Below are 13769 nucleotides of genomic sequence, written 5' to 3'. Positions count from 1 at the left end.
TTGCATACTTTCTTGTATAACTCCGGTATGTCTTTGGAAAATAAGTAAAATAATGATGCTGTCTGGAATTGGCATTGTCTGAGCAGAATCATGTATTTTACATTGTAAAAAAAATGTAAAGTATAAGTAAACCCCGGCAATGAGCTTATCTTATTTGCTCCCTTTTGGTTTGCAAATTATATAATTGGACACTTTTTTGTTCTACTTGTTTTATTTTATTTTTTATGTAAAAAAAAATTTACCTTTTGATCATTTTGAAAACTGAGAGCTCTCATGTTCTTCTAATTCATATCTTGGACTTCAGTACAATTAGTTCCTATGTTGTACAGATGAGGAGTGGGGGAGGGATTAAAGTGTTATTAAACCCAGGACTCTGCATTCACTATATCTGGTCTCCTACGGTACACAGCACATGGAAATGCAATTATTTTAGTAAATAGAAACTGCTAAATACCTTTTCTCATCAGCAGTATATAGTAGTCCTGTGACTTCTATCAGCGTCTGTTTAAAGCTTGTAGAAGGAGTTTTCATTCTACACTGACTGTCCCATGAGCCTGCAGGACCTATGACCCTTTGTCTGCACAGTACTGATTGGCCCTGTGCTGATCACATGCACCTTTCCAAGAATAAAAAAAACTCTCTAGCAAAAAACATCAAACTGAGCATGTGTAGAGTGCCCCAGTGCTCTGTTCTATCAGGAGATGGATTGGGGACAATAAAAGAAGGGGAAGATCAGAAAAGAACAGATCAAAATGCCTTTTTACTCAATGCTGAGGACTAACCCCTTAGGTTCTACAGTGAGTATAACAAGCATGATTTACTGCATATACAGACTGATTTTACTGTTGTGGGTTCAGTAACACTTTAAGTAGTTTGACAAAAGACAACTGGGCACTGCTGACACCATTCAGTCCAAAATAATGCTGTGTGTTGACAGCCAACAACAGGGATTAGTGCATTTATGGCAAATCATCAAGTATGTTTTCTGTACATGCAGGGTCTTTTAGAAAAGTAAAACTTTCACCAACCTATATATATTGATTTACATGCAAGCTATATGCTGCGATGTACCACCATTTATAATTCGCAGTACTGGTTAATGCCAGTGTTCTTCAGGGGTCTCCAAATGTTCTAAACAAAGGGCTAGTTTACTAGAGCTGCACAATTAATCGTTAAAAAATCGTGATCTCGATTCAACCCCTCTGACGATCTCTATTGCAGAGTTTGCGATTCTTTCATATAACAAGTGGAGAGTCTTCTCTGCTCACTCAGCTGTCAAAAGAAAGCATTGGGCAGTCTGCCAAGTTTAACATGAAACATTGTAACTAACTCTTCCTTCTTAGATCAAAGGGAGAAACTTCTGTGTGAAAAAAAATCCAGGCAGTCTGCCAAGTTTTTAAACAACCTGTAAATGCAGGAAGATTAACCACTTAAAGTCTAAATCTTTTTCTGACACTTGTTTCTTAAGTTAAAATAAATATTTTTTGCTAGAAAATTACTTGGAACCCCCAAACATTATATATATTTTAGCAGAGATCCTAGGGAATAAAATGTCAATTGCTGCAATATTTTATGTCACACTGTATTTGCCCAGCGGTCTTTCAAACACAATTTTTTGGGAAAAAATACACTTCAGGCTAGGTTCACACTGCTGCGAATTTTATTGCGAATTTGAGCCGCTGCGATCGCTCAAATTCGCAAGTCATTTTAATAACATTGTTTTCCATGAGTGCTGTTCACATCAATGCGTTGCGAATTTAAGCTGCGTAAAAAAAGGGTCCTGTCCGAGTTTGATCCGTGTGCAATGCGAATTCAGCTCCATAGATTGCAAAATTTGCAGTAGAATCGCAAGAACACACAAAGAATTCGCAATGCAAATTTGCAACGCAATCGGATCAAAATCGCGCTAAATTCGCACTGCAGCAGTGTGAACCTAGCCTCAATGAATAAAAAAAAAAGAACAAAACAGTAAAGTTAGCACAAATTTTTTTGTTTTAATGTGAAAGGTGATGTTAATGCTGCGAGAATTGTGATCTATCTTCTAAGCAAAAAAATTGTGATTCTCATTTTAGCCAGAATCGTGCAGCTCTACAGTTTACTGTCCTTCAAACTTTAGGTGGGCAGACTGTGGTCACTGGAAGTAGAATAGTTGCTGACGACAGTGGGAAAAAACATTGCCCCATTATTGGTGTCAGTGGGAGGAATTGTGTCCCATCGTTGGTGTTATTAGGAGTAATTGTACTCCATTGTTGGTGTCATATGGTGATATTGTGCCGCACCTATAGCGGTACAATAGGAGTAATTGTACCCCATTGTTGGTGTTATACGGAGATATTGTGCCGCACCTATAGAGGTTGGTATAGATAGCTCAATCTCAGTTTTTGCAGGCGACACAAAAATAAGCAGGGGGAGAACCTCTAGGGGAATCAAGGATGAAGAAAGATCTGGGGGTTCTGGTAGAAGACAGGCTGAGCAATAGCAGGCAATGTCAAGCTGCAGCAAGCAAAGCCAGCAGACTATTAGCATGCATAATAAAGGGAATTTACTCCAGAGATAAAACGATTATCCTGCCACTTTATAAATCTCTGGTCCGGTCACATCTGGAGTATTCCGTCCAGTTCTGGTCACCAGTCCTCAGGAGGGATGGGGTGGAGCTGGAGAAAGGAGACTAAAATGGTAGGTGGATTGAAGGACCTCAATTACGAGGAACGACTGTAAGCACTGAATTTGTTCTATCTGTAGAAAAGATGCTTGAGAGGAGATATGATAGCAGTGTACAAATACCTCAATGGTGATCCTAGCTTAGGAAGGAAACTTTTCAATCTCAGGGAGTGTAAGAAGACACAGGGCCATACAATGAGTTTGTAGGAGAAGCGGTTTAACCTTAAGCTGCGTAGGGGATTTTTCACTGGCCGGAGCAATAAGGATGTGGAACGCTCTTCCACAATTGGTGGTCAGTGGGGAGTATTGATATTTTCAAAAGACTCTTGGAGGTGCATCTTAGTGAACACAATATACAGGGATATGGGAAATGATTATCAACATTGATGCACATACACCTACACAGGTTGAACTGGATGGACTATTGTCTTTATTCAACTTTACCAACTATGAAACTATCACTGGTGTCAGTGGGAGGGACTGTGCCCCATTGTTGGCGTCATTGGGAGAAATTGTGCTCAATCGTTGGTGCCTGTGGGAGGGACTGTACCCCATAGTTTGTGTCATTGGACCCCATTGTTGGGTCATTCGAAGAACTTGTGCCCCATCGTTGGTGTCTGTGGGAGGAATTGTGCCCCATTGTTGATGTCAGTGGGGGGAATTATGCCTCATTGTTGGTATACGTAGATGAAATAGTGTCCCAAGGGCCGGATAGAAGTAAGCAAAGGGCCGCCGTTTGGAGACCACTGTTCTAGACTGTGTACAGTATGTCCTCTGATCATTTTTGGAATTGGCAGTGCCTGAAACATATTCATACTTATGCATTTAACAGTAAGTAAGCAGCTGAAGGTTCTGATCCTCGTGTCTAGGAAACCATTTGACAAAGTATAATTCAAGTTGGCATAAATACATTTCCAAATCTGCCAAATATCTTCTGCTGAATAAGGCTTTTCTATAGTCAAGATTTGTTACAAAATTAAAGCTTCTATAGATGTATATTGTTTATTTATCTAGCAGAACAGTGACTGTTGACCAAGATCTTTATGTAAAAACTAGGAGGCTGAATTAAGAAAACGCAACACTCCTACCCATTGTAGACTAGCAGGTTTTAGTGTCTGTTTCTAACTGGCACTGGGAAATGAAACCTGATGTATGATTGGCTGTTGTAGTAATACCTCAGCAGTTCTTTGCTCCAGGTTTTCAAAATTTGCTCTCCCTGTGTAAGGTAGCCTTTCATCATAGCAAGTTTAGCGTTTTTAAGTTTTTAATATTAACAGTTAAACTCTCTTAATGAGGTTGCCTGTATTTTATTATGTAAACACTTTATTCCCTTTGAACACATTAAGTCAAACATTGCTGTGGTCCGCTAATTGGATAATATTCCTGTAATTGCCACATGGGCTCTTTCCTAGGTTTGGCTGCCTGCTGTGAAAGCAAAAGGACTGGAGATCTCTGGAACATTTTCCCATAGACAGGGGCATATCCACATGGACATGAACTTCACCAACAAGGCTCTGCAGCACATGACCGATTTTGCCATCCAATTTAATAAAAACAGGTTAGACACATTTCTGTGTGAAAAAACAGATTACAGAGACCACACCGATTGATTTTCCTCCTCTGTTTTAACATCAGACTTATTCGAGTGTTCTTTGTTAAATGCTGTCAATTATGGGGAAAAAGAATTCTTGATGTTAAAATGTACACTTTGTAATCCATCCTTTGGATATTGTTAGCAATTTTATTGTTTTGTGTGTAGGTTAAAGAGTAATCCAACCAAATCCTTTTTATAAAATGTTTTTTTTACTGCTTTCCAGGGCTTTGTTAGATTTCCCCCTCACTTCTGTCCTGCTAACCTACTAGCTTTTAATGCCCACAATACCATATTTTGCCTAATGTTAAGGGATGTTGTTGGGTTAGTGGAAACACATGGGTATTTGTGTTTTGCTTCTGACATGCCCTTGCAAAGAGTTTTAAAGGTTTAGGAATACAATATTTGAATTTTGAGTTGCACTGTATAGGGCAACATTTATTATTACAATTTTTTTGTTGTAGGCTTCATGCACACAATACATCAAAAATGCCACTTTTAGGGCTCATTTACACTTGCTTCAAAATGTGGCATTGGACACACTTTTCTAAAGCACTCTGAATGCCAATCAAAGCACCTGTTGCTAAATAAAATTGTTACTTTACAGTCCTGTTCACACGTTATTTGCTTCACTTTGCTTGCTCTTTCAAAGCCTCCATAGAAGTCTATGACAGAGTTTGCTTACAGTACCTGAAGCTTTTAATCAGCGTTAGCTTCTCTTTGTTTTGGAAGCATTGCAGGTAGGAGACATCCCAGGATGCACTGGGAAACCAACAAGCGAACCTTCCGGTTTATGTGTATATATTCTGGAAGTGTCTGAAGCAGACATCACATCTGGGATGGAGCAGCAGAAAAGTGAGCCGGGTCTGGACTGTAGAGAAATAACTAGCAGATGGCACATGTGTGCAACATGAGAATACTATAGCAGAAGGTGAGCGGGAACTAGAGAGAGTGGACTGAGAGGCAGAGAATCAGCAAATCTGGTGAACCAGAGCAGGAGAAACTAGCAGATGCCACACGTGGTGAGCAGCGTGGGAGCAATAGAGTGGGAGATATGCGGGGACCAGAGAGAGAGGAAGATCAGCAAACCAAAGGATCAGCAGAGCTGGGCATTATTACTGAGTGGGGCATCAGCAGAGCTAGGGGTTACTACTAAATGGGGATCATCTAAGTTAGTGGTGCTACTGAGTAGGATATCAGCAGAGCTGGCGTACTACTGAGCGGGACATCAGCAGAGCTGGGGGTACTACTGGGCAGCGGATCTGCTGAATAAGGGAACTAATAAGCTGGGGATCTGCTGAACGATCAATCTAATAAGCTGGGGATCTGCTGAACAGGGGTACTAATGAGCTGGGGATCTGCTAAGCCGGGGTACTACTGAGTCTGGTTGTACTGGCCCCTTTAAAACAAATAGAAAATCAACACACACAGGGCATTTGCCAAGCTTCATTTAAAGCTTCAAAAAAGCATAATCAAAGCATCAATAACACATCAAAATAGCATGTTGAAGCAAGTGTAAATGAGCCCTTACATGTGTTTTGACTTATTTTTCTGCCTCTAAAAACCCTGCTATGTTAGCCTATGTGTCCATGCACACATACGCCTTTATAAGCATTTGGAGACAGGGTGGTTTAGAAGCAGAAAAAGAAACGCATCAGCTGCGAGTTCAGGTGGAAAAAAAGGTCAAACGCATGCAAACGCACATTAAAGCTAGCGTGTTTAGGCACGTTTGCACTGTAATGCATTCTAATGGGCAGAATAAATTAATATTGTGGCCAATGGAATGTATTAACACCAGACGCGAGAACGCGCTTGCAAAATGCAGCTTTAAGCACATTTTTTCAGCTTAATTTTCCTCCCCTTGAGCAGAGGCATCCAGGGGAGGAACAAAAATGTACTATGTGCATGAGGATTTATTCTAAGGTGTTTTTTTTCTTAAGGGCAGCAACTCATAGCAACCAATCAGAATTTACTCTATGGGGGTCAAACTAAACCAAATTGGTGCAGCAATCTCACCAGTGCATTCATAAGAGCAGGGAATGTCTTATACTGTATGCCAGAAACTCTGATTCTTGCTATTGTGGAAGTGGGGTGAAGGATGGTGAGGCTTATTCACTTAGACCCCTTTCACACTGGGGCGGTTTGCAGGCGGTATTGCGCTAAAAATACCGCCTGCAAACCGCCCCTAAACAGCCTCCGCTGTTTGTTCAGTGTGAAAGCCCGAGGGCTTTCACACTGAAGCGGTGCGCAGGCAGGGCGGTGAAAAAAGTCCTGCAAACCGCTTTTTTTGGAGCGGTGAAGGAGCGGTGTATTCACCGCTCCTTCACCGCTCCTGCCCATTGAAATCAATGGGACAGCGCGGCTATACCGCAGCTATAGCCGCGCTGTACGAGGGATTTCAACCCTTTTTCGGCCGCCAGCGGGGGTTAAAACCGCACCGCTAGCGGCCGAATACCGCTGCAAGAACGACGGTACAGCAGCACTAAAAATAGCGCTGTTGTACCGCCAACGCCCCCACCGCCCCAGTGTGAAAGGGGCCTTAGGGAAAGAGTTGTGTGCAAATCACTTTAAATGAATTATGGTTCATGGCACTATGGGTAATGGCACTTTACATGTCAAAGCTCTTAGTGCTGCTTTATTGAATTACCTAGGCTTTTTAAATTGTGTTCATATAGCTTGTTTAAGTATGTTGTTTGTGTTCTCTCAGCTTTGGAGTGATTCCCAGTGCCCCACTGGCTATACATACACCCCTCATGCCGAACCAAAGTATTGACATTTCCCTCCCACTCAACACTCTGGGGCCTGTCATGAAGATGGAGCCACTTAACAACCTCCAGGTAATTAATTGCTTTGCAGGTGAACTTGTAAATAATTGGCTACAGTATCATCTACACTGGCACATTGGAGGGAGTGCTGTTGGCATTCATTTTACTATAAATAAGAAGCCAGATCCCAGCAGACGTTGTAAGCATACACAGTGATAGGAAAATGCTGTGTGCTTCCAAGGCTGGGGCACGCATCCACTCGAGCATATTCATTGTATGGAATAGGAGCTCAGATGGAAACTTTGGTTCATTTATTCCTACTGAGCCATCTGCTCACCCCATTCATTTGAATTGATGCAGCTACAGAAATCAATTACATTGTGCCACCTATGCCAGACCTATAATTAATGGCTCTAGTATCACTTATATGACTGCTCCTGTTTCCCATGTGACAACATTCCAAATTTGTAGCATAGATACAGGTGGCAATATGCCCCGGAGTTGAAATCCATCTGGGAGCTTAAATCTCTATGTTAAATGCTTGTGATTTTAGGACAGTGGTGTCCAGTTCTTGTCCTTGTGGGCTGCCAGTAGTGCATGTTTTCCCCTTTACCAAATAGGATAAAGCCTGGTATACACTGCTAGTTTTTTTTTTTTTCATTCAACCCAGCGGGCTTGTCGAAAAAAAACCTGACAGCTCAGGTCAGAGTCGCTATACTAACTATCCAATGTTAGTACAGCAATCTCCCCTGCTGTTCTATTGTGTTCTGACAGGGGTTGGCCCCCCCGCCAGAACACTCCAGTCAGTCATTGGCTGAGAGCGTTGATTGGAGTCGGTCAGCAGACCCTTTTTCAGTCATGACCAGCTACAGTACACACGGGTGGAATGTCGGACAGTTTCTATTGATGGGCCGATGCTGGCTGCATTCACACCTGAGTGTTTCAAAGTTGCGCGATTTTATTGCAATTTTGTTCAGGTCACCAATGTAATCGGCAGAAAAACGCCTGTAATTTGTCCCAAAGAAGCTCATGTTCTTTTTTGAGCTTAGGGCGTTTTTCAGGCGTTTTACTTCAGGTGACAAAACGCTCAGATGTGAACAGGTGCCATTGAAATCAATGGGATTTTGCTTTTTGGGCATTTTTCAGGCTTTTTTTTTTCGGGCATTTTACAAGCGTTTTATTAGCTGAAAACGCTCAGGTGTGAATGCAGCCTTAGAGACCAAAGTTAATGATCTCGCCTTTTAAATCTGTTGAACATCACTTTTCTGAAATGTAAATCCTTGTAAAAATGGGAAATGTAACCCTTTGTATCACTTTGTATGTTTGATGGTCTGTAAAGATTTAAGAAGATTTAAACAATCATTTACAGTTTTTCTATGAAATATATTTACATTTTAAAAGCGCAGTGTCATTTATGAAGCCATAATCCTTCTACATAAGATAAATATAAGTAGTATAGGTAGTAATCAGAAACTGAAAGGGATGGTGGTACATGCCAGTACAACGTATAGGAAATGCTATGAGCATTTGTACTTGTATACCTGATACTTTCAAACAACATTTCCTTTACATTGTACTGCCATGTACCACCATCCCTTTCAGTTTCTGATTACTACCTATACTACTTATATTTGCCTTTATGTCTAACTTTTGAACACACCACAAAATTTATGGGGTGTCACTCGCAGACTGTGTCCACAGGAGCTAAACATAAGCATCAATTCTTCACCTTGAAAGCTCTGTTATGCCCCGTACACACGGTCGGATTTTCCGGCGGAAAATGTGTGATAGGACCTTGTTGTCGGAAATTCCGACCGTGTGTAGGCTCCATCACACATTTTCCATCGGATTTTCCGACACACAAAGTTTGAGAGCAGGATATAAAATTTTCCGACAACAAAATCCGTTGTCGGAAATTCCGATCATGTGTACACAAATCCGAAGGACAAAGTGGCACGCATACTCAGAATAAGTAAAGAGATGAAAGCTATTGGCCACTGCCCCGTTTATAGTCCCGACGTACGTGTTTTACGCCACCGCGTTCAGAACGATCGGATTTTCTGACAACTTTGTGTGACCGTGTGTATGCAAGACAAGTTTGAGCCAACATCCGTCCGAAAAAATCCTAGGATTTTGTTGTCGGATTGTCCGAACAAAGTCCGACCGTGTGTACGGGGCAATAGAGTTCTGTAGGTTAGATGTGGATCATAAACAGAAATAAAAGATCACGGAGCACACAGACTTGTGTAGATGACCGCTTTTAATAGACAAATATAAAAAGGAAATTGCACTTCCAAAGTAGAGTTTTGTACACTGCCACAGCTCTGCTTTATCTGTGCTATTTGTCTCTACACAGTCCTAAACAGGTAATTATTCACAAATTTAATTTTCTTCCAGCTTTCCTGTGAGCTTTAGGCCAGTCTTACATGTAGCAAATTTCTTTCCTGCAACCACAGACAGTGTTGATGTGGGAATCCTTCCTGCTGGGCCATTGTTTATGCAGCCACTATAGCAGCCCCTAGCAATAATCTCAGGTAAAACCCAGCATCCTGGTTGTATCCAAGTTGATCGATCGATCAACTTGGTACATTCAGCCTGCCCATACATGGTTTGAATCTCGGCCGGTTCAGCAGGAAGCAGATTGGAACCATGTATGGCCTGCCTTAGTGTGTATTCCAAGATGCACACACAACATATCCAATTGCCAGCATCCAATCAAAAGACTCCACTATAAAATGCAGATCAATCTGAAAAAAACTGAATGTTATCAGTGCATAAATTGGACTACCTCTATCTAGTGTACACTGGCAGCTTTTCTACAAGGTAGTCCTACACGTGACTGTGGTAAAGAAAAATTAATGGCCTGTAGACTTGGTTATGGTGTCTAGATTGGCAAACTGACAAAAGAATAACACTTCCCTTTTGTTCATTGAAGGATGCAGTTTCTGCTTTAGATGGGTATAGTGCCACCTTCAGGAGTGGGACGCTAGGTACAAATAACCACCTAAAAAATGGGCCAGTTCTGACATAATGACTTAAAACCCCCAAACATTACATATTTTTTAAGCAGAGAAGAATAAAATGATGGTTGTTGCAATTTTTCACGCCACACAATATGTGTGCAGCCATGTGTAAAGTGCAGATTTTCAGGAAAAAATACACTTTTAATGAATTTTTGTGTACACAAACACTATCATTCCAAATTTTTTGGTAAAATGTAAAAGATGATGTTATGGCGAGTAAATGGATACCTAACATGTTTGTTTTAAAATTGTGTACGCTCCTAGAACAGCAACAAACTGCAGTACCTAAAAATCTATATAGGCGATTCTTTAAAAGCCTTTACAAGTTACCAGTTTAACCTTACACAGGAGGTCTGGCCCTAGAATTATTGCTCTCGCTCTAACGTTTGTGGTGATACCTCACATGTGGTGCGATCACTGTATACATATGCATGCAGGATCTACATGAACATTCACATTTGCATGTGATCATGGGGGACAGGGGCACTTTAAAAAAAAAAAAATTATATTTTTATTTTATTTCAATTTATATTTTGTACATTGTACATTTGATTTTTTTTGTTTAACTTTATTGCTATCACAAAGAATGAACAACATCCCATGTGATAGCATGGGGTGTTACAGGTCCTCTTTATAGAGAGCTCTGGGGTCTGTTAGACCCCAGATCTCTCCTCTGCCCACCAAAGCATCTGATCAAACCGACATTGATTTGATCAAATGCTTTACAAGCCTGTAACAGCTTGTAAACAAACAGAAACTGGAAGTGACAAAATCCTTGTCGCTTCCAGTTTTTGATGTCACAGAGGGAGAGGAACAATGGAAGTTCCTCTCACTCTGTGCAGTTCATCCAGTGTGACTGGTTGCATTAGTACTGAATTCCACAGTGGGACAGAAGAGCCTGGTAAAGGGGGCAGGAGGGGGGTGAACTCCCTCCGCCTCCTCTAAAAGTGATCAGGCAGCTGTATAGTTGCTCTGATCACTTTTACTATGTAGGGAATAGCCGACTCTGGATATCATGGCTGCACCTGCTGCTGTCTGTCAAAACCTGTAAGGAGGCAGGGGAACCAGCCACCCTATGTGTGTCGATGGATGCACACTGCCTGGCTTGGGAGCAACCCCGCAGGTGTGCCCCCATAAGAAGCAGCTTCCCATGGTGGCGCACAGAGAAGAGGGGGATCCCAGAAGAGGAGGTTCGGGATGCTCTGTGCAAAACCAATGCACAAAGCAGGTAAATATAACATGTTTATTATTTTAAAAAAATAGACAGTACAACCACTTTAATATACGCTAGTCAGCAGAAAAAAGAGGTTGCATGTAGTATGTTAAAATGTCATATATCTTTTGATATGCTTGTGACTGACATAGAATAAACTCATATCAACCTGTGTATTTTCTAATATGACAGCAGCATATCCCCTCCATCTACAGATCTTTTAGCTCTCGGGTGTGTCCTTCCACTGGATTCGCTGCAATGGATTGCATACATGGTTTTCTGTATGTGTATGGAGTTGTCCTAATTCATAGTGACAGGTGTTATAACCCCTTCATGGGATTGCATGACATGACTGTCTCACAGCACAGTGCTGCAGACTCTGAATTCATGTGGATGAGAATATTCATGAGGACATTTATCTGAAGAAAGCAGAAAATGTAATTCTTTGTGTTTTGTTTTTGGAAAAATGCTTAAAATCCATTTATTTCAGAGCTATACAAGAGTACACGTCACTCTTGTTGATGTAGCAAAGAAAATTATTTAGAAAGAGCCCAGTGATGCGCCGCAGGGCTGAAGGGTTAATGGATGTTGTGAACCCTTTAAATCATCCTTTGGATCTCTGTTGGCAGGGGTCTCCATACTAGTTGTAAATCTAACATGTTAATTTTCGGTTTTGTACCTGATAGGTGGCTGTGAAAAACAATATTGATGTTTTCTACTTCAGCTGTCTCATCCCTTTACATGTATTGTTTGTGGAAGATGGGAAAATGGGTAAGAAACAATTTTTTATGCTTCCAGGGGTACGTGGGAATTTAATATTAGAATTGGGGAATTTAATATTGGATGTTTCAGACACTTCTGGTATAGGTGTGGGTGTTCAAATAGGTGTTTTCTTGGTTTTTATAATATTATCGTAGGGGTCATCAACCTTTGCCACATCTATGTCATTTTCACAACCAATAGACAAGCCATGAACAATAGCGCACCTAAGTTTTGGCTTGCTTTCAATATTGTATTATTTGCACTCCTAATTGTACTGCTAATGGCAAGTTAAATTCAAGAGGCGCTACTGTTGCCTGCACAAAATTGTAATAAAATCACCGTTTTGAATGATATCACTTGCAGCACCTAGTTAGGATATGCTTATAATTGTCCAAATAGCTTTTACGTGCCAAATCTGTGATTTCATAAGTCCTCCCAGAATCCAGGTAGCGGCCATCGAAGATGTGGGCATCTAAAGCCTGCTCCTATGTATTTCCAGGATTCCGTGCAGCTCGCTACAAGGCATTCTCCTCCCAATCTCACGCCCGCACAGTAATGACACTGCGAGGAGCCCATAGAAGGTTAGGCTGCTCAAAAACTCCTGAAATCGATGACACAGATATCCCAGGAGTCAGCAGGACAGCCTTCATACCTCAGATCAATCTCAATGTATGCATTTTCAGACCTGAGCCCTAATTTTTGCTCCTTCAGACCTCAGATCAGCCCCAGTTCCTGCACCTTCAGATCTCATATCGGCTTTCGTACATGCACCTTCAGACCTCAGATTAGCTCCAGTTCCTGCACCTTCAGACCTCATATTAGCCTCTGTGCATGCACCTTTAAACCTCAGATCAGCCCTAGTTCCTGTACCTTCAGACTTCATATCGGCCTTCGTGCATGCACCTTCAGACCTCAAATCAGCAACAGTTCCTGCTTGAATATAGTAGAAAACACCTGTGGTAATTCCCCCGAGGTGGTGAGCGGTCGGTGCACTAGCTTGTAATGTCCTCCTAGCACTGGAGCAAACATGTAAGCTCCAGTTCCTGCACCTTTGGCTCTCAGAGCAGCCCCAGTTCCTGCACCTTTGGCTCTCAGAGCAGCCCCAGTTCCTGCACCTTTGGCCCTCAGATCAGCCCCAGTTCCTGCACCTTTGGTCCTCAGATCAGCCCCAGTTCCTGCACCTTGGGCCCTCAGATCAGCCCCAGTTCCTGCACCTTGGGCCCTCAGATCAGCCCCAGTTCCTGCACCTTGGGCCCTCAGATCAGCCCCAGTTCCTGCACCTTGGGCCCTCAGATCAGCCCCAGTTCCTGCACCTTGGGCCCCCAGATCAGCCCCAGTTCCTGCACCTTGGGCCCTCAGATCAGCCCCAGTTCCTGCACCTTGGGCCCTCAGATCAGCCCCAGTTCCTGCACCTTGGGCCCTCAGATCAGCCCCAGTTCCTGCACCTTGGGCCCTCAGATCAGCCCCAGTTCCTGCACCTTGGGCCCTCAGATCAGCCCCAGTTCCTGCACCTTGGGCCCTCAGATCAGCCCCAGTTCCTGCACCTTGGGCCCTCAGATCAGCCCCAGTTCCTGCACCTTGGGCCCTCAGATCAGCCCCAGTTCCTGCACCTTGGGCCCTCAGATCAGCCCCAGTTCCTGCACCTTGGGCCCTCAGATCAGCCCCAGTTCCTGCACCTTGGGCCCTCAGATCAGCCCCAGTTCCTGCACCTTGGGCCCTCAGATCAGCCCCAGTTCCTGCACCTTGGGCCCTCA

The 13769-nt window shown here is 42.5% G+C and overlaps 1 protein-coding gene across 2 annotated transcripts in view; it reads left to right on the top strand.

The window, feature by feature from the left end:
- AP2B1 (adaptor related protein complex 2 subunit beta 1) overlaps positions 1-13769 on the top strand; it is a 187396-nt gene that overhangs the window by 137567 nt on the left and 36060 nt on the right. For both annotated transcript variants that reach the window (XM_073615227.1, XM_073615226.1), the window contains 3 exons: positions 4074-4219; positions 6960-7089; positions 11940-12024. In XM_073615227.1, the coding sequence (XP_073471328.1) occupies positions 4074-4219; positions 6960-7089; positions 11940-12024 (361 nt within the window). The remainder of the gene's footprint in view (positions 1-4073; positions 4220-6959; positions 7090-11939; positions 12025-13769) is intronic.

Source organism: Aquarana catesbeiana, linkage group LG02 (genome assembly GCF_042186555.1).
Source record: "Aquarana catesbeiana isolate 2022-GZ linkage group LG02, ASM4218655v1, whole genome shotgun sequence".
NCBI classification, from domain to species: Eukaryota; Metazoa; Chordata; class Amphibia; order Anura; family Ranidae; genus Aquarana; species Aquarana catesbeiana.
This window is presented reverse-complemented; position numbering and strand designations above follow the sequence as displayed.